This window comes from Trypanosoma equiperdum (assembly GCF_001457755.1).
Source record: "Trypanosoma equiperdum strain OVI genome assembly, contig: ctg_1776, whole genome shotgun sequence".
NCBI lineage: Eukaryota > Euglenozoa > Kinetoplastea > Trypanosomatida > Trypanosomatidae > Trypanosoma > Trypanosoma equiperdum.
The window spans coordinates 40640-58484 of record NW_027123811.1 but is presented as its reverse complement, the minus strand read 5'-3'; the positions used below and the strand labels follow the sequence as shown (position 1 = coordinate 58484).

The 17845-nt window shown below is 49.1% G+C and overlaps 9 protein-coding genes and 1 pseudogene across 10 annotated transcripts; all 10 read left to right on the top strand.

The window, feature by feature from the left end:
* Positions 1 to 174: 174 nt before the first annotated feature.
* On the top strand, positions 175 to 1359 carry TEOVI_000743000 (uncharacterized protein; the record flags this gene model as incomplete). The annotated part of the gene is made up of 1 exon (XM_067223145.1): positions 175 to 1359. One exon carries the CDS (start codon positions 175 to 177, stop codon positions 1357 to 1359), a length of 1185 nt encoding a protein of 394 aa, XP_067079246.1.
* Positions 1360 to 1735: 376 nt separating this feature from the next.
* TEOVI_000742900:pseudogene lies at positions 1736 to 3115 on the top strand (annotated as a pseudogene). Its single transcript has one exon. A coding segment is annotated over exon 1 (1380 nt).
* Positions 3116 to 3390: 275 nt separating this feature from the next.
* TEOVI_000742800 (uncharacterized protein) lies at positions 3391 to 6465 on the top strand (the record flags this gene model as incomplete). The annotated part of the gene is made up of 1 exon (XM_067223144.1): positions 3391 to 6465. One exon carries the CDS (start codon positions 3391 to 3393, stop codon positions 6463 to 6465), a length of 3075 nt encoding a protein of 1024 aa, XP_067079245.1.
* Positions 6466 to 7031: 566 nt separating this feature from the next.
* On the top strand, positions 7032 to 8057 carry TEOVI_000742700 (uncharacterized protein; the record flags this gene model as incomplete). The annotated part of the gene is made up of 1 exon (XM_067223143.1): positions 7032 to 8057. The coding sequence occupies one exon, from the start codon at positions 7032 to 7034 to the stop codon at positions 8055 to 8057; it is 1026 nt and encodes a 341-aa protein (XP_067079244.1).
* A 265-nt stretch (positions 8058 to 8322) lies between these two features.
* Positions 8323 to 8928, top strand: TEOVI_000742600 (non-canonical purine NTP pyrophosphatase, RdgB/HAM1 family, putative; the record flags this gene model as incomplete). Its single annotated transcript, XM_067223142.1, has 1 exon — positions 8323 to 8928. The coding sequence occupies one exon, from the start codon at positions 8323 to 8325 to the stop codon at positions 8926 to 8928; it is 606 nt and encodes a 201-aa protein (XP_067079243.1).
* Positions 8929 to 9724: 796 nt separating this feature from the next.
* Positions 9725 to 10948, top strand: TEOVI_000742500 (uncharacterized protein; the record flags this gene model as incomplete). The annotated part of the gene is made up of 1 exon (XM_067223141.1): positions 9725 to 10948. The coding sequence occupies one exon, from the start codon at positions 9725 to 9727 to the stop codon at positions 10946 to 10948; it is 1224 nt and encodes a 407-aa protein (XP_067079242.1).
* Positions 10949 to 12067: 1119 nt separating this feature from the next.
* On the top strand, positions 12068 to 12748 carry TEOVI_000742400 (60S acidic ribosomal protein, putative; the record flags this gene model as incomplete). The annotated part of the gene is made up of 1 exon (XM_067223140.1): positions 12068 to 12748. One exon carries the CDS (start codon positions 12068 to 12070, stop codon positions 12746 to 12748), a length of 681 nt encoding a protein of 226 aa, XP_067079241.1.
* A 617-nt stretch (positions 12749 to 13365) lies between these two features.
* Positions 13366 to 15171, top strand: TEOVI_000742300 (Vacuolar sorting protein 9 (VPS9) domain containing protein, putative; the record flags this gene model as incomplete). The annotated part of the gene is made up of 1 exon (XM_067223139.1): positions 13366 to 15171. The coding sequence occupies one exon, from the start codon at positions 13366 to 13368 to the stop codon at positions 15169 to 15171; it is 1806 nt and encodes a 601-aa protein (XP_067079240.1).
* A 774-nt stretch (positions 15172 to 15945) lies between these two features.
* TEOVI_000742200 (uncharacterized protein) lies at positions 15946 to 16248 on the top strand (the record flags this gene model as incomplete). Its single annotated transcript, XM_067223138.1, has 1 exon — positions 15946 to 16248. The coding sequence occupies one exon, from the start codon at positions 15946 to 15948 to the stop codon at positions 16246 to 16248; it is 303 nt and encodes a 100-aa protein (XP_067079239.1).
* Positions 16249 to 16865: 617 nt separating this feature from the next.
* Positions 16866 to 17309, top strand: TEOVI_000742100 (uncharacterized protein; the record flags this gene model as incomplete). The annotated part of the gene is made up of 1 exon (XM_067223137.1): positions 16866 to 17309. One exon carries the CDS (start codon positions 16866 to 16868, stop codon positions 17307 to 17309), a length of 444 nt encoding a protein of 147 aa, XP_067079238.1.
* Between the last annotated feature and the right edge of the window lie 536 nt (positions 17310 to 17845).

Genomic DNA, 17845 nt, shown 5'->3' with positions numbered 1-17845 from the left:
GTTGTGGGTTGCTTTGTTTTGTGGGTGCATATATGTATATATATATGTGCAATGAACTGCAGGAACGGCTAGGGACGGTGAGGGAATAAAGCACCGCGAACCTTCGGACTCTGCCACCTTTCCATTGCAGTAGCAACAACTGCACCAGGAAAGCATTAGCCATCGTAAAGGATTATGACGGAGCGTACCGACACTATTCGCGAGTTGTTCCACAAAAGCAGCCCCTATCGCCCCGGTGGCGATGACTTCGCTGAGCTCACTGCTCTGAAATCTCACACATTTTACGAAACCTTTCAGGTCGTCACATCCACAGCAAAGGTCGCGGTGCGAAACACGCGTGCTAGCATCAAAGCAGCTCTCCGCGCCATGGAACAATTTAGCCCCGCAGTTTCAGATCAAGAGAGTGCCTTACTGTTACAGGAGGCGGAGTTACTCGCGGCTTCCGACGCCATAAAGGAACTCATTGCATCGCTGAAGAACGCGTGTGTGCAGTCGGAGAAGTCTGGAAGCCGGTGGGGTGCTGCTGTGTCAAGGAAAGGGGATGAGGCACAGGACGCTAAGACTGGGAAGCCGTCAAACCAAATGCTTTTGCATCTCGAGACAGCCCTCGAGGTTGTCGGGCTATGCACCGGTCGATGGAGGCTTTTGCTGGCCCTATGCAAAGAGGAGCTCATCTTGTATAAGCAGGAGATGTTCTCTTTTGGGCGTATTGGAGTACTTTCTTGTCAAGATCCAGTGAAAGAAAAGTGTGGGGACGCTGAGAGTTCAATCAGCAGGCGCGAACCGGACGTAGAAAGACCACGAGAACTGGACCTGCCAATTGGCTGTAGTGTAGAGAAGCCAAAAGATGCAACCCAAGCGGTTATGTCGGTGGTAGACCGTGTCATGAAGGAGGCAGCGAGGAGGGTGACGGTGGCACCGCTTCCTCTCAATAGCGGTGTATGGTCAAAAATACGGGGAAACAAAAGCAATTGCAGGAACGTCTGGAACGCGGATATCTCTGAAGTTCCCGTTCCTCAATTCGAGTACAGTTTAGAGGAGCAGCAGCAGCTAAGGGTTGAAAATGCGATGCTGGAAAAGCATCAAAGACTAGTCTCCGCCGAAGATGCGAAGGCTGTTGAAGTCTCTGTTCGTGAATTGTCGCAGTTGACCTCCCTCATCAGCGAACGAGTCATTCAGCAGAACGAACAGTTCTCCATTCTTTTGAAAAATACTGAAGCGGCGCAGAACAACATGCAGCGAGGAATAGGCGAAGTTAAGCAAACTCTTACGCATTTTTGGAACCCAACCCGACAGCTGATAGCAGTTCTGTGGACCAGCATCATCGTGCTTCTGTTAGCCAACTGGATCATTCGCTAAGCTATATCTGCGTCTAATGCAGACGTGGTGGTTGGAAATGACACAACCGAGGGGGTGAGAAAACCTCGTGTGGAGTCGTCGCGTAATGGTTAATTAAGTGCATGTACAAAAGACCGCTTGATGTTGCACGCGTATACTTATCCATACTCACTGCTCGAGTTGTTAGTATCTCCTACTTTTTTCGGTGTTATTCCCTTTTTTTCCTTCCACGTTTTTGGTTACTGTGAATAGCACTGGTGCTGCCCGCGTGCGGTGCTAGCCTACAGAAGCGACAATATCGATAAGAATCTATTTTTTCGTTTACATAACGGCGCAGACATTTTGACCTACTCCCGCTCCTTGCTCACATACAACAAGGAAGCTGGCTCGAGCTGCGATGACGGCGGGACTCGTTTCATCTTTCGGAAGGTGTGGCGGGGCTGCAGCTGCGCTTTCTACGGTGCTACACACTCGTCAGCCACTTCCATTTGTTTTTTTCACCAAGTGGGCGATGCACGACTTTCATACCTCCCGTTGGTCCCGCGCCAGGTCCGATTCACAGCTTCGCCGTACACATCTTGGTAGGAAGTGTACTGAAACACCCATGATGGAAATGGTTTCGGTAAACCGTTACGGCGGAAATGCAAAACGTGAGGCGTTGGCACTGGCTTTTCGTACGTACCGTAGTGTGTGTCAATCATCCGAGACCCTGCAAGCTGGACGAGAAGCCGTGTCTCAAGTTCAACTGGATGACTTTGCATTTGGAGACGACGAAATGGAAGAGGTTGCGACCGATTTCGCATGTCTTTACCTTAATGCCACTGTGCTTTTTGTGTCTCCACCCTCGGAGGAGATGATGGTGGGACTGCTCTCTTGTCTATCAAAGGTGCTGCACAACTCATTCCACTGGGAATGTGTCCTCTCTGTGCTTGTTGCATTACTGCATCCAGAGGCAACATCTGCCAGGGTATTTGTCACAGCTTTTACCATGATGCTACGTGAATCACTGGGCGAAAGCGTACCAAAAACCTTCTCACGTGACGGTGTAGTGTTGTTGCTGCTTTCCGTAGCACGAGCCACTGCTATATTACGTGAAAATGAAGCGTCGAGTAAAGATATGGTCTACCTCCTTGCTCTCCAACAGAATGCCTTGGTGGAACTGTGTTGTACACCGGGAGCGGCCCCTTTACCACGGGAGGAGCTACTTGTTCTAACGGACGCCATCTGTTGGCGGTTTGCAGCCACCGGAGGGTGCTTACACTTGCGTGAGCCGTCACTTGACAGCGTGGTGAAGCAGCTGCAACTATCGAGTAAAACAGTACTTGATGTGCTGGTGGTGTCGGAGTGCACAAAACTTTTCTGCGCTTCGTGTTTAGCTTTGGTCCCGCCTAGTTCAGAGGGGAATCCGCGGCCCCAGTGCCAGCACCAGTGGCAGACGACGCTCGATCCCCTCGTTTCTCATCTGGACCGGTTAGTCCGCGTACACTCCATTGTAGATGCTCTCTGTGTGTTCGTTGGGCTTTCGGTAAATGGCGATGCGAGAGCCCGGTATCGTAAATATCCATTGGCACTCCTGGAGCATCTACAGGAAGAACAAGACGTGGGAAATATATTTACTGAGTTGTTGAGGAGCGGCGGCAGCGATGTCTTCGCTGCCCTGACTAGTACCTTAACTGAGTTACGCAACAGCGGAGAGGATGACTTAGCAGATGCAGTAAGCCCCCTGTTAAACGCACTCTCTACAGAGGTACCGCGTGCGGCAGCGTCGTCCTCGTGACACACGTGGAATTATACGTGCATACCCTTGCTCACTCATCACACACGGAAAACCAGCTATTGTTTGCCGTGTGCAATCTGTAGAGAATATTCCGTGCACAGTTGCACCTTCTTCATCTGTTAAATGCTGGGTCTTCCGCTCTTCCTCATATGGCACACCAACACATGCGTCCCTTTTGTTTACAAAACCATAGAAAGTATTCAATACACCGTGGGCAGGCTGAGCACATCTGCGAAACGAGTTAAGGCAGAGTTCTCCACACGTCGTAGGGAACAATGATGGCCAACAAGCGGTTGGGCCGACACGCCTCGTCGCTTCTCTCTCCTTACACGATGGTCCCAACGCCTATTGCGGCAACAGGGTCTTCATGTCTTTCACAGAGAACATCAGTGCCCTGCTCCCGCGCGGCACTCTTACAGGCCAAATGCTTTTCTTCTGAGAGACTCGCACGCCTGTTCGCGTTGGAGCTCAACAGAGCTCGAGCCGAGTACCGTCGCACTCCCACAAAGGCTCAGCAAGAGGCCTGCTTACGTACCATTGCAAGCGTGCCCCTTCAGCAGGTTCGTGGTCTTGATGGCAAGACGGTGGCACAGTGCTTAACCACCCTCGTGACGCTTGACGCACCAGCCGATATGCCAATTATTCATGATTGTGCGGTTTGGATTTCCGTACACCCTGACGCGTTGTCACCCCATTCACTCGCACAGTCACTTTACTCACTTGTGTGTCTAGAATACAGTGACTCGGCAGGTGTTGTGTGCGCTGTAAGGCAACAGCTGTTGAGTGCTATGGAGGATATGGCTGCCAGCAGCATTTGCATGGTGCTTGCTGCGGTGCTAACATCGTATGCCACTCCAGCGCGGGGACAACTGGCAGCCGGCGCTGGGAAAGGGAGCGAAGAGGGAGTCAGCGGCACGTTACAACTCCCCATGGATATGTCTCAACTTGCAGAACGTGCACTGCCGTTCATGGACGAAAGCCTGGGCTTGACTGAGAAGGCGATGGTTGCTGTGGCACTTGGGAAGTACCTTTCTCAGACAGCTACAGCAACCTGGACGGAGGGGCTTATTGCTGACCGTATAATGGCTCAGTTATCAGCGGTTGTATGGGGTTGTATCCCTGGTGCTGAACTCTCTGTTCTATCGATGGCCGATATTGTTGGTATCGTTTCTGTCTTGCATGTCGTGCCGTTACCAATCCGTGATTCAGTTGCAACTGCAGCTCTACAGGAACTGAAGACTCGTGTGTGTAATCAGTCACTAGAGTCGTCACGAAGCGTTGTGCAAGTGGCCCGCGTCCTCAGTTGCCTCTGTAATGTTAATAGAGAGAGTGTGTACTACAGTGCCTCGCAGGATGTCTTGGAGAAGGTGGTTTCTGCACTAGAAGCATATGTTGCTAGTGATGCCATTACACTAGATGCCGCGGCGAAACTTCTGGAGGAGTTTTCCAAAATCACCGGAAGTTCGATTGCAACGCCCCCTGCATTAACAAGGTACCTAGTACGCGCAATCAATGGCTCTAAGGAGAAATGGGATGCACAGTCGGTTCGTACTGTTCTCAGTGTCTTTAGCAAAGATAGTAGTTTACAGGCAGATGCGCAAGCCCTTGCGACACGTCGTGTGGAGCTCATCAAATCGAAATGTACCGCAGGAGCGTCAGTGGACGCAAGCGATGTTGCTGCTTTGCTAGTGGAGGGTATTGTCGATCCGCATGCAGAGTTGCTTGCAGAGACAGTTACAAATAATATCAGCCGATGGAGTGTATCACAAGTTATGACATTCCTCCAGGCAGCTGCGCGTGTCAACGGTAAACCTACAAATGCTATTATGCGTGATGTGGCGTCGAAGCTGGTACCATGCATGGAAAAGGCCACAGCAGCGCAAGTTGCGGCAGTAATGTCATCTTACGGCCGTGCCCGTGTGAGGAATGATGCTTTCTGTGCTGCGGTCACCAGTCGCGCTGCTCTATTAGGCCCAGAGCTGACCCTACAGCAAATAAGCACGATACTGGGAGGTCTTGCTGCCGTCGAGTATCGTGATACGAAGCTGTTTCTTGATGTGGCACCCACAGTTATCGCTCAATCTGCTACAGCTGACGCGACACAAACTGCCAATTTGTTAGCAGCATATGCCAAGATGCTTGTATGGAACTTCAAAGTGATTTGGTCACTCGCTGAGCGCGCATCGGTTATCCACGAACAGTTCACGTTAACACAGGTGTTTGCTGTGGTGACATCACTTAATCGCATGGACGTACAGCACGACGTTTTGGTGCAAGCGTTGCTTCGGAAGGCGATCCGATGCGCCTCGGACGATCCCAACTTACCGCTTCCCGATGTGGTTATGATACTGAGTGCTTTCTCTCGCAGCGGTGTATGGGATGCTACCCTTTTCGCGGACCTAGGAAAGCGTGTGGTGCAGCAACAACAATCTCTAACACCGGAAGAGCTGGCAGAAACTTTGATGGCCTTTGCACGTGTCGGTCTCACCCAGTATAACATCTTTGACGAGCTGACACTTCGTGCTCTTGCCGTGGCCCCTACATGCTCACTTATGGCACTGGCGAACGTGTCAGTGGCGTACGCCACTATTGGGTGCAAGCATGAGGAGCTTTTTTCGATTATTGCAGATCGCTTCGTGAATCAAAAACTCGACGTTCCGGCTGTGACAATTGCCTCGGTTCTAAGCGCCTTCGCAGCGATTGGCATTCGGAACGATCGGCTCTTCATTGAGGCCATTCCACGCGTGCGCCATGTCGGGCAATACGGGACGCCGAAGGATATAACAAATGTGGTGTACGCATATTCTCAAGTTGGCCTATGGCACTACAAATTGTTTGTAAGGCTTGCTGACCGAGCGGTCCAGCTCCGTGGCGAGTTCCGTTGCGACCAGCTTGCGCGGCTGTTGGAGGCTTATGCCCGTGTTGACATGAGGTATGAAAAACTCTTTGTGGAATTCTCTCCACGTGTTCAAACAGTGGCCCATCTTCTTACAGCGGGCGAGATATCGACAGTTGTGAACGCCTACGCAAAGGTGCGTGTACTTGACACTGCAGTGTTTAAGGCTTGCGTTGACCGAGCGCAGGAGGTACTGAACTCATTCGAGCAGAGTGAAGCCGCACTGTTGGTGGGCGCGCTGCGAAAAGCAAAGTTCGATCATGAGGGTCTCGCAGTATCACTGGGAAAGATGTTCCCCGGTATGATGGCTTCACTCCAGCAAGTGGAGGACGAAGAAAGGGAAGTGGGTACAACTCCGGCGGGCGGCAACGAGGGTGACGAAACAATTTTGGTAAACTCGAACGATTTGGGGTCATCAGTGGTTGAGGCAGCCGATGGGGGAGCATCAGCGTGAAAATCTTCAAATGAGTAAGATGAAAAATAGGGAAACATATTGCTTTCTATTTGGATGCAATATCCAACGCCCTTTTGCATACACACCGACTTTTCATCGTCGTTATACCTACAGGAACTCCTTTCACCTCCCCCATGAGCAAATGGTTCCGTGTTTGTTGCAAGAACTTTACTTATAAGATGTAAGTGTTGTAACTAGTGGTGTTCTTTATGCTGTTGTTCGCGGACCACATGGCGGATGAAGCTGACTAAATTGCCCAACTACGGGGGAGTTGAATTGAAAGGTTCTAACTAACTCCGGTGCCGAAATCGGCTCACCCAGCACATATGCATGTGTGCATATTGCTGCTTGTCTTACCTTTTTTTATGTGCGTGGGTTTTCTCTTCGCGACCATTTGTTCGGCATTTCTGCGCGGCCCATCGTGCGGCAGACGTTTACCCATTCTGGTACGCACTTTACTTTTCTCAACATCGGTTTCACCTTGGTTCAAGGTTTTTTCTACGCTTTCCGAAACTCTTTTTACCTGTATTCCAGGGCCGAAGCTTATCCAGATAATAAATAGGGCGATGAGCTCAAGGAACTGCAGCCTTTCGCAAGGTAGGTTACTCTCCCGGCAGAAGCGCCCACTAGTTGTGGCACAGTTTCTCAACAAAGTTCCAATAGAAGACCGTCATGCGGCTACAAATGCGCTGCTTTGCCTGGGACTCCGCGCATACAAGATGGTCCACGCCACCACCCCTCCAGATATGCAAACACTACGGTCTGCGGTTTCTGCGGAGATCTCCGCGGTAGCCAGCGGATCTGAGGGCTTAAATGACCAAAAGATAGATGAAGGTACAGCAAGCGGGCGCCAGCGGGGGGCTGTAGATGACGTTGATGCGTTTCTGTTTGCACACCGCGAACGCGGACAGGCGCCTTCATCCTCGCCCCCTGTGGATAGGCGTTTGGAGGGAAATACGGAAGAGGAGGAGTTTTACACGCGTATCGAGAGTGTAAGAAATGTTGGCGAACCCTCATACCATGATAGAATGCCCCAGTTGATGGAGGATGTTGATGTATATTCTTCAAGTAAGAGCGGTGCGGACACCAGGGCGCTGAATCGATTGGCTGGCGACGGAGGTGAAAGCGACAGAGCTGCGGGCAAATCGGGGTGCTTCACTGATGTGCTTGATTTTGTTACGAACTGTGCCGTAGGAAGTTTGTCATTGTGCACTCCGACGCGCTATCGAGAAGCAGCGAATGTCAGCTCCTCCCCACCCGCTAACTGTTACAACGCTCCAGGTTCCGAACAACCCAACATGGGACACGCTTCACCACTACGTGCGAGTGGAAGCCAAGACCTCCCTCTCGGTGGAATGAAAGAGTTTAACATGAACACAGTGGTGCCGTTGCTGGACGATAATGGTGTTGTTTATCCTGTTGAATTCATTCACCATCTAATGGCCCGCATCAAAAGCACACGCGGCGTGCGGGAAAACCCCATTCTTGTTGCGGCCTACATGCCACAGTCGTTGGCTGTCTACACATTGCAGGGAAGCTTTGGGGATCTTTACAGAAGCCTTTTGGTTTCCTACCATGTTTCCATGTGGTGAGAACGAGATGTTCCTTAGTCTAGTCGGGGATGCGCTCCAATTTCCTCATGTATTGTTTCGGATGTTTTTTGCTCAAAGGATGCTGTTTCCACTTGCATGTCCCCCACCTAAGTCCGTTATAAAGTTTTGTGTTTTTCTCACAGTTCATCGTTTCTTTTCTACCCCTTCAACATTGATAACAAAAGTGTGCTCGGCTGTTCGCATTATCAGTGGCGGCGAGGGAGGTGCAGAGAACGGAGACTACTTCCGTAAGTCTTTGAATATAATGACTGACGCCAGTAAAACAACCAAATCTGTTGAGAACGCTAATATCCCCACGTTGACATTTGTCACGGGGAATGCCGGTAAGCTTCGCGAGGTGCAGGCCTGCCTTGGCGGCTACGTCACGACCGAATCGGTGAAATTGGACCTTCCAGAAATACAGGCCTCATCGGTTTCACGAGTGAGTCGAGAGAAGGCTCTCCTTGCGTACGAACGGCTAAAGAAGCCGGTGCTCGTAGAGGACACTGGGCTGTCTTTTGAGGCTCTGGGAGGAATGCCCGGTCCATATGTCCGTTGGTTCCTCGACGCTGTTGGACCTATTGGACTCGCCAAAATGCTCAACGGCTTCGAGTCCCGCAGCGCTCAGGTGGACTGCGTCTTCACCTACTGCGCCTCACCGGGAGAAGTGCTTCAGTTCATCGGGAGCAGTCGCGGCAGTATTTCAATGGTACCACGTGGCGAAGGTGGTTTTGGGTTCGACACCATTTTTATGCCAGACGATGGCAATGGGCAAACATTTGCAGAGATGTCGGCAAGCACAAAAAACACAATATCACATCGGGCCAGAGCACTGGTGGAAGTAAGGAAGCATTTTGAAAATAGCAAATAGGGTGCTGTTGTTGGTGTGGTGATCGACATGGGAAACGACACACTGAGGGAAGTTGATGCGGTTGTGGTATCGTTGCGCCTCGTATGTGTGACTTTGGTGCGGACTCATTGGTTCTACAGTCGGCCACGATCATACCAGGACTCCATGGTTCGATTTGAGTTTGGTGGAAAAGTGTACTGCTCCCCGTCATTTGAGGGGCAGTGAAAAGCAGGGAATGGGATGTTCACCCGTAGAAAAGACAAATGCGGAAACTGCAGCTTTAAACAAGATTCTGAGGTTCTTTAAGTTGTTTTTTTTTTGTGTGTGTGCACGACAGCGTCATGCAAGGAAGCGATGACTCCAATCGACTTCACACGCGTGCACCGTGTTGCGTCGGAAGCAAGCCACACAGCTACTCTTACCCTCCGTCGATAGGCCGTGTCCGAGGCATGTGGGAAGGTTACCGCACGTTGGATTGTTGATATGATCTTGTGGTTTGGTGCTCGTACTTATTGGAGTGGAGCACTTCTCGCGGCTGCGGCAACGGATTGCTCCTCATGCAACCCATCTAACTGACTCTCTTTTACCTATCGCACATTTTCCCACATGTATACCTTAACTTCATCTCCTGTCCTTAGGATCAACTAAAGGGGGAACTAAAAAAGGAGTGCAAAGAAACTTCCCGGGTGTATCGCGGAAGAAAACAAGGCGAAAAGCAAGTGAAGTATTGTTGGAAAGATCATACCCACACGTTCCTGTAGTAGGTAACCATCTGACATTTTGGAATTGCAATTTTTCCCATTCCTCGGCCGATATAATGCAACGCTGCACACCAGTTTTGCTTTTGCTGCTGTGCTCTCTCTTAACCCTTCCCAATGATACGGTTGCACGGCCCAAGATGAGTCGAAGAGAACTGAGAAGATATCTCCCTCGGGAACCACCAGCAGAGCCCTCATTTCATCACCTTCGAAGCGTAGTCTTGCTTCAACGCACCGGAAGTGAGAAGGATTCAGTATCAGAGTGTAATGGAGAAACTCCATTTCCCACGGGAGAACCGGTTTTGGTCAACACAACACTGGCCGACGGCACCAAACGTCGGTTCGTCATCTACGTTCCTAGTTCATATGCCGAGCGGAAAGAAAAGGTTAGCCTGAAACTTCTATTTCATGGCCTTGCGGGTGATTGTGCCACCTTTCTTAACACTACAGGTTTCATTCCGCATGCAGAAAAGGATGGCTACATCTTAGCGAGTGCTTGTGGAACTTCCAGTTTGATGGGTGCTGGATGGAACGCCGGTGAGTGTTGCCTTTTCTTTAATGGCGCCGCCCCTAATGACACTGAGTTCGCGAAACACATCATCGATGTTGTATCATCCAAGGCGTGCGTGGACCGGAATAAGATAATGTCGGTCGGTTACAGCAATGGGGCAATGCTGTCCGAATTGCTTGCTTGTCAGAACCCTCCTATTGTGCGAGCCGTCGCTTCTGTTGCCGGCACTCTGGCAATGTCTCCGGGTGGCGAAGGCGGTATCGCAGCGTGTGCAAAGATGTTGCGGGGTGGTGAAAGCGGCTGCAGGACTAGCATATTGAAGATTAATGGCATGCGCGATGGGTACGTCCCATTTCGTGGGAGTTCTTTTCTCAATTTACCGGCCATTTCTGAAAATGTCAAGGGTTGGGTCAGTGCCAACGGCTGCCGCGGACGCGGAGTCACAACAATTAGCAATAGCAAGTTTCGGAACAAGGTGTACAATGATTGCAGTAGCGAAAACGGTGTGCTTTATCGGTTCTGGTGCTTCATACACCGACTGGCACATTTTCCTACTGGATTAGGGAGCAAAAAGAGTACCGATGTGAATACTAGTGATGCCAATGAAAAAGATGCAACTGGTGAAGATGCTCCAGCAACCGAGACTTGTAAAAAAACTGTTGTCGAGTCGGTTTATGCGTTGGAGGGTACTCACGAGTGGCCCAATAAAGAAAATTTCTCGGCAACGGCCTATATATATGAATTCGGAAAGCGTGTACTCGGCAGTTATTGAGATGCTGCTTGTGTTAGTGGAAAAGTTCGAACGTAAAACCCACCGTTTTATCCGTCTTCTTCCTTTTATTTTAAATTCGAATTGAACTAGAAGGAAGGAGCTCAAGAAAGAAAAATGGTAATTTGTTATAGTTTGTGTTTGTGTGTGTGTGTGTGTTTATTCTCATGTTAATGTTCATTCTTGTTTTAACCTGTTAACAACAACTGTAATTAGTACTGTTGTGACAAGTATTTTATTATTTTTTTTCGGTGTGGCGGTAGCGAGAATAACAAATTTTCCTCTCCCTTTCCTCCCTCAGTTTGTCCCCCTTTTTTTAATTTCACCCGTTAAGTTAGACGTAGCAAATGTGTAGGGCATGTTGTAAAATCATTATTATACGAGCGGGTTTTAAGACATGTGGTCGTTGTATTAACCTACGGTTTCGTTCCCTTGATTGAGAATGAAGCTGTAGAGATGGGAGTTAATGTTAATGAAAACGTCAGAACGGGAGTAACCTCACGGTAACACAAATCACGTTGCGAGTAGGCTGCCGGAAAGAAAAAAAAGGAAAAGTATAAAATAAAACCATACAAAACGAAAAAAAGAAACGGGGATGGGAGCTGAGGAAACGCGCTAATCTTCCTTCCTGCCTGCGGGAGGGGTGTTGGTAATCATGATGATAATAGTAATAACCGTGAAGATTGTAATGGTAGAGCTTGGGGACGCGTAACGAGCGGTATTGGTTTCCCCTTTTGTTGTTTTTGTTATTACTACTTATTTGTTGGAGTACCTACCGTGGTTGTGTTTTTTTTTTGTTATTTCTTCGGTTGTGTTTTCTCCACTTAGGTCGCTTCTTTACTTCGCGTGCCAAGGAACAACTGAGAGACTTGCCACCACTTTCGCCACGAGTGAATATGGTGTTCATGATCGAATGAAGGGAAGCATGTGAGATTGTAAGGAAGCGATCAAAGCAAACGTGGGGTAATCTTATCTGTTTTCATTAACCGCGCTATTATAAATATGAAGTTCATTTTTCTTTAAATATCTGCGATCGCTAATGCTAAACATCATATTATCACTGCTGTTATTATTTTATTCAAAGTGAGCTGACGGCACTAGCGGTGGCAGTAGGAGGGAAACATGCCAAAATCGAAGCGAGCTACGATTGTCCCACTTACGAAGACGCGTTCGAAAACGCGTGAGGAGAAGGATGAACTTATCAACAAAATTCGCGATGCACTCGACGACTACACGGATGTTTATACATTCGAGCTCTCTAACATTCGCACGAACATCCTCCAGCAAATACGCGAGGAAAGGCGCAATGACAGCCGCCTCTTTCTCGGAAACAACAAGCTCCTTATGATCGCTCTTGGCCGAGACGACTCCAGTTCGCAGAGACCTAACCTACATAAGCTCAGTAAGTACCTTACCGGTTCATGCGGACTGCTCTTTACCAACCTCCCTCATCAAGATGTGAAGGAGTACTTCAAGGGTGTCAGTGCGGACGTGTTTGCTCGGACTGGGCAAGTTGCAACTTGTCCCTTGCTTTTGCGTACGGGGCCTCTCGCACAGTTTCCACACAGCATGTTTGATCACCTCTCACGTCTCGGGCTTCCCATCAAACTGGACAAGGGGGTCATTGTTCTGCTGCGCGACACGACAGTGTGTGAAGTGGGCGACACTCTTACGGCGGAGGCTGCTCAACTTTTGAAGTTGTTTGGCATTCAGTCAGCGGAGTTTAAACTAGAGCTAACAGCCCATTGGGCGAAGGGTGTCGTCAAACGAATGTCAAAGAAAAAGAAGGAGGAAGAAAATTAAAGAGTGTCAGTGGGTGCAGCTACAAGAACAGGCAAAGAAAAATGGGTTCGCACAGTAGGGGTCTGAGAACAGCGAGGAAACAGGGGAACAGCGGGGAATGCTGCGCGTCATTCTTGGGGTGAGGTTCGGTCCTGGGAATTGCCGGTTTTCACTACCTGTTGTCTTTAAAACTATAACGAGTAAATTAGTAAAGAGAAAACGAAAGGGGGTAAGAAAGACCACCACCCTGTTCTTCTTAAACTCCGCTTTCGCAGCGCCATAAACCCCAGTAATATCAACTCTTTCATCATTCACATTTCTTATTATTGTGTATATGCTCACCTTACACGTGGGAAGAACCGTAGGATATAAAAACCCGGCCAAACAGGTAACAAGGAAAGAGCTGTTTCGTCAAGATAGTACGGGTCGACGTTTTGTAAATTTGGAGTCCCATTCTCTGTGTTAGGATCAGAGGAAGCGACAAGCACATAACAACGGCAGACCCTCGATAAGACTAAACGTTAACTTCTCCGTCTCTGTTCTTACGCAACCACGACGCCATCGACGACGTGGCCTCAGCGGTTGGGAGCATCATATACACCAAACGTAACGCCGGAGCGTGAGGTTTGGAAGATATCATGAATTCTGCTGCGAGTGAAGAGCAAACTAATGTGTTTCTGATGGCCATTCGGCCCGGAGGAATTCTGTATCCTCAACTTCAGTGTGCACCGATGGAGGTTTTGTGTTGCCCGCGGCAGTCGTCCCTTGTAGAAACCGGGTTTGCACCTTATCTCTCGCTTCCTGCGCCTGTTGAGAATTCGGTTGTTACGCTTTCTATCAACGAAACGACATTTCACTTGACATCAACACAACAGGAAAAGGTGTCGCAGGTCCTTCGTGAGGAATTTCTCGTGTATCACACACTGCGTTTTGCGAGTGTTGCCTCGTCTTCGTTTGTTACTGGACGTGGACACAAAGGTGAGTTTTCTTCTGATCTGAAGAGCATAGCACGCTTTGGCCGTATCGGTGCCTGCGCGGTGATTGGTGACTCGATTACCGTTCAGCTGCAACAGCGAGAGGAAAGGACGCTCCCCGATGGAGGCGTCAATGTGTTCATTTTGGAAGAACCCTTTATGGATGCAAGCGAGAGGCAGAACTCTATCGCGGCGCTAAAGCGTGCAGTTGGTTGCTCAGATGATGGCTCTCCACAAAACGCTTTGGGGAGTAGTGGTGGGGCGTCTCCTTCGGGTCCCATGCAAGGCCGAGAGTGGCGCTACACGCGCGAGGCCATTGAGAGCTATCGGAGGGGTGTCTCAAAAGAAACAGATGAGCGCTTTGCCGAGTTCCAGCAGCTCATGAAGAAACCTATGTGCTTTCCCATAGTAAAGACACTTTCTGGATTCTTAGAAGCAGTGGATAAGCGAGACAGCCTCCAGATAAAGAGTTCGCATGTCACACACGCAATTACACTTTGCATGAACCAATGTAGGCAGATACCACTCCTTCTGGACGACTGGGAGAAGCTTCGCATCATCGAGGAGGGACTTGAAAAACATATAATGACTAAGTTGTTCAAGCGTACGTTCGGCGTTTGCCCAGAAGAGCAAAAGTGTGAAGCGGAACTCAGCGAAAAGTTACACCGGTTGTCAAAGTCAGTTAGGGCACAGGACCTCGAGGCACTGGAGGAGGTTGAGAGCCATAGTTGTTGGGAACAGGCAATGTACGAGTTGGACGCAATGAACTTTTTTAAATCACCGAGAGGCAAGTTTTTGTGCAGCCTACGTGCTTATCAGCAACTTACTGAAATAGTGAGAGATACTGTAGCAGAGATTAAGAAAGCAAGGGGCAAAAATCCAAACAAAGCTCTTGATGCTGATGACTTTGGGGCGAACGAATTTCTCCCTTGCTTCCTGTTGCTGGTTCTCCGTGCGTGCCCGCGTAACTTCTATCTGAATGTGCAATATGTGAAAAACTTTCACAGCCCTGATAGAATGACACCAGAGGAGAGTTACTGCCTTGCTACACTGGAATCAGCAGTGAGTTTCTGGCAGTCATACTCCAACGCAAGCACAGGCACGGTAACCCCAGCATGCGCAGTACCTGCTGCCCCTGCTCCCGTGTCGTCGGCACCCGTACCTGTTGTGGAACCGCAATTACAACCCCAAGCTAACTTCTTGGATAGTCTATTCACCTCTCCAGCCTCTTCTATCATTATTCCAACTTCTGGACCAGTGGATCTGAGTTCCTCGTATAACTTTGATGACTTCTTTAACGGCGGTGGGGGCACTGTTCTAACGCCCCCAAAGAAGGAGAACAAAATTAATGTGACGAAGTTACTGCTGGACGACAAGAAGGCATTTGACGATCTCAGTGTAGCGGAGCTCCGCGCAGTCGTGGAGGAAGCGCGATCTCTCCTTGCAGAGAAGCGGAACGCCCGGTCGTAAGGCCACGATAAGGCGTGGGGAGAAAATTGGACGTTCTTTATTTTTGAAACTGTTATGTTTCTTCAGTTGCCGCGGTTATTGCGGTTTTTGTACTATAGCGACTATCGGCCTGTATTACCTCCCGATTTGTAGGGCATAGGTGAGCCACTAGTGTGCTTTTCCCATAAAGCAGTTGTGTTGAAACCGTCCTCGCGTGCACCTCCCACACCCCTCGTTTTTTTTCATCCTCCAATTTTGGTTTGGCCTTCGTGTACGACGGTGTGGCATCTTTTTTGCTGTGCAAAATGTGGGTGTAGTCCGTCCACGGTGCTGAAATGGGGAGGTTACTCTGTTTCCTTTCGGTTTTCCCTTCTTGTGGTCGTTGCTCTTTTACCACACTTCCATCACTGCGTGGTGAGCGAACGTAAACCCACGTACTCATCACTGTTTTGTTTTTGTCGTGACATACTTCTTGCTGTTGAAACTATTTCTTGTGCATATATATATGTGTGTGTGTGTGCTTGTGTGTATTTGCGTCCTTCAATATGCCTTCTTTCTTTTCCCTCCTGGGAATGCACCGTGCTAACTGTAACAACAGTGATGATGGTTTGCTGTCTTGATGACTTGTGCTGTTGTTGTTGTTTTTTCCGAACTGGGTTTCCCCTTTTTTCGTGATTTATAACAACATAGTAAAAGGAAGAACCGAAGTTTCTACAAAATTTTTACACATTAATACTCGCAACGTTACGCCGCGCACGCATTCACTTTCGACCTGCTTTCATCTCTTCAACGCTGATGTCCGCCGAGGCCGTAGCAGACCTGGAGAGGCGTGCCGCCGCCGCTGAAACCGCAATTGGGGAGTTGAGTTTGCGACTTCAAACAATGGGCTCGAGTGTCGGGGCAGGTATTGAACCAAGGCTACGAGAACTGCTTAAACTAATGCACGAAGACCGCGCAGAATTTGAGGCAGTGCGGGCCCAGCGCGATGAGCTGAAGGAAGAAAACGAGAGACTCAAGATACAAGTGGCAAAGCATGAGTATCGCATCAAACACTTATTGAGAACAATAGAGGAAATCTCTCCGGAGGAGAACTCGTAGTGATATGAAGTAAAAGGGAGTGCATGCGTCACTTTATTTTCATTCATCCACAGTTGTGTTTGGATGGAAAGAGGCTATCGTGGTCGCGGCAAAGCTCTCCCCACGCCATTATGATAAGCTTCTTCAAACTCTTTACCTTGTTCACACCGGCGGTCCATCACGTCCAAGAAAAAGAGTTAAGCGACCACCCATGTTTCGTAAACTATACATTGTCACCTTCCTTTAACGACACGTACAGGGGGAAATGTGGACGGGACACTGCATGGCCATGTGTAGGGTGTATGATCCCGTAGCTCACTGCACTTCCTCACTTTACCAACTTTTTCTACCCTATAACGTCGTGTTTATGTGGCCTGTTGTTATGCTTCCTCCCTTTCTCCTCTCCTCTCCTCTCCTTCCCCCCTTCTTTTGTCTTTTTAACATTTGCCTCTGCCCGTCATTTCCCCTTTCTATTTAGTAACGATAATGAAGGCGCTTGAAAGCTGGTGCGGTTAGAGCACATTGCTTGGGTTGGGAGAAACCCCCTCACCGTCGTCCAGAGCGAGGTGGCGACGTGGGGAGTGTTGGTGGGGAACATCAACGAAACATTTTGTGGATGGTTGCAGCAATGTGTATACATGTATAAATTAGAATTGTTGTGTACTTGGATTGGGAGTTGGTTTGCGGGCGATACTCCAAGCAGGAGCACGGAGAGGCAGGGAAAGGAAAACATGCAAATAACAAAGCCTTTAAGAGAACACCAAGAAGAGTGGGTGGGTGGCGTAATTTCTTCTATATGTTTTATCGTCAGACATCCTCTCGGTACTGTTTGCCGGTATTCGGATATGATACCGCAAGTACTGTGCGTGTATATGTGTGTGTGTCGGCCGCAGAATAGTGGTGGTATGAGGAAACGGGGTGTGATAAACACTTTCATGCGACTCTTGTTGTATGGCAACTTACCCAGTTTTACGTTGAGTAACCACCACATACACGTGGATGAGTATGTGCCGTTGTTGTTACTGTTTTTGGCATCTTTAAGTTATCTGCTTCATTTTATGGTTCCGCTCCCAGGTGCATAAACAATCATGCGTCTCATTTATTATGTTTTGTTGTTTGTTTCATGTCCCTTACTCCCTTGGTTTTTTTTATTACTAATTATTACACTTAATAGGCTGTGAGAAGTCTGCAAGGAGGCACCCACAGCAACCGAACCGAAGAGGAAGAAGAAAAAAAAAAGTGGGGCGCACTGAACTTGGTGTTCCCGTTGTTTGGGAGCACGCGGAGTGGGAGAAGCTTAAGGGTTGAAGAAACAGAAAAGGGTGCGGCGAGACACGTGTAACAAATCACGTCTACCCGCACAGCAACACTAATAGTAGCAGCAGCGGTAACAACAAAGGAGGAAGAGGGAAGGAAAAGTTGTGTGAAAGACGGCGCTGCGCTGGAAGGCGACCGCGGGGAACGAACGGAATCAAAAAGAAAGCAAGAAAAAAAATAAAACCCCGCGAAGGACAGGCGAGGGAGTAAAGGCAAAAGCGGTACAATATAAGAGTTAGGGAGTCGTATTGTGTGGACAGCAGCAACAGTTATAACAGCGGGCTGTGTCGACAGAACTAAA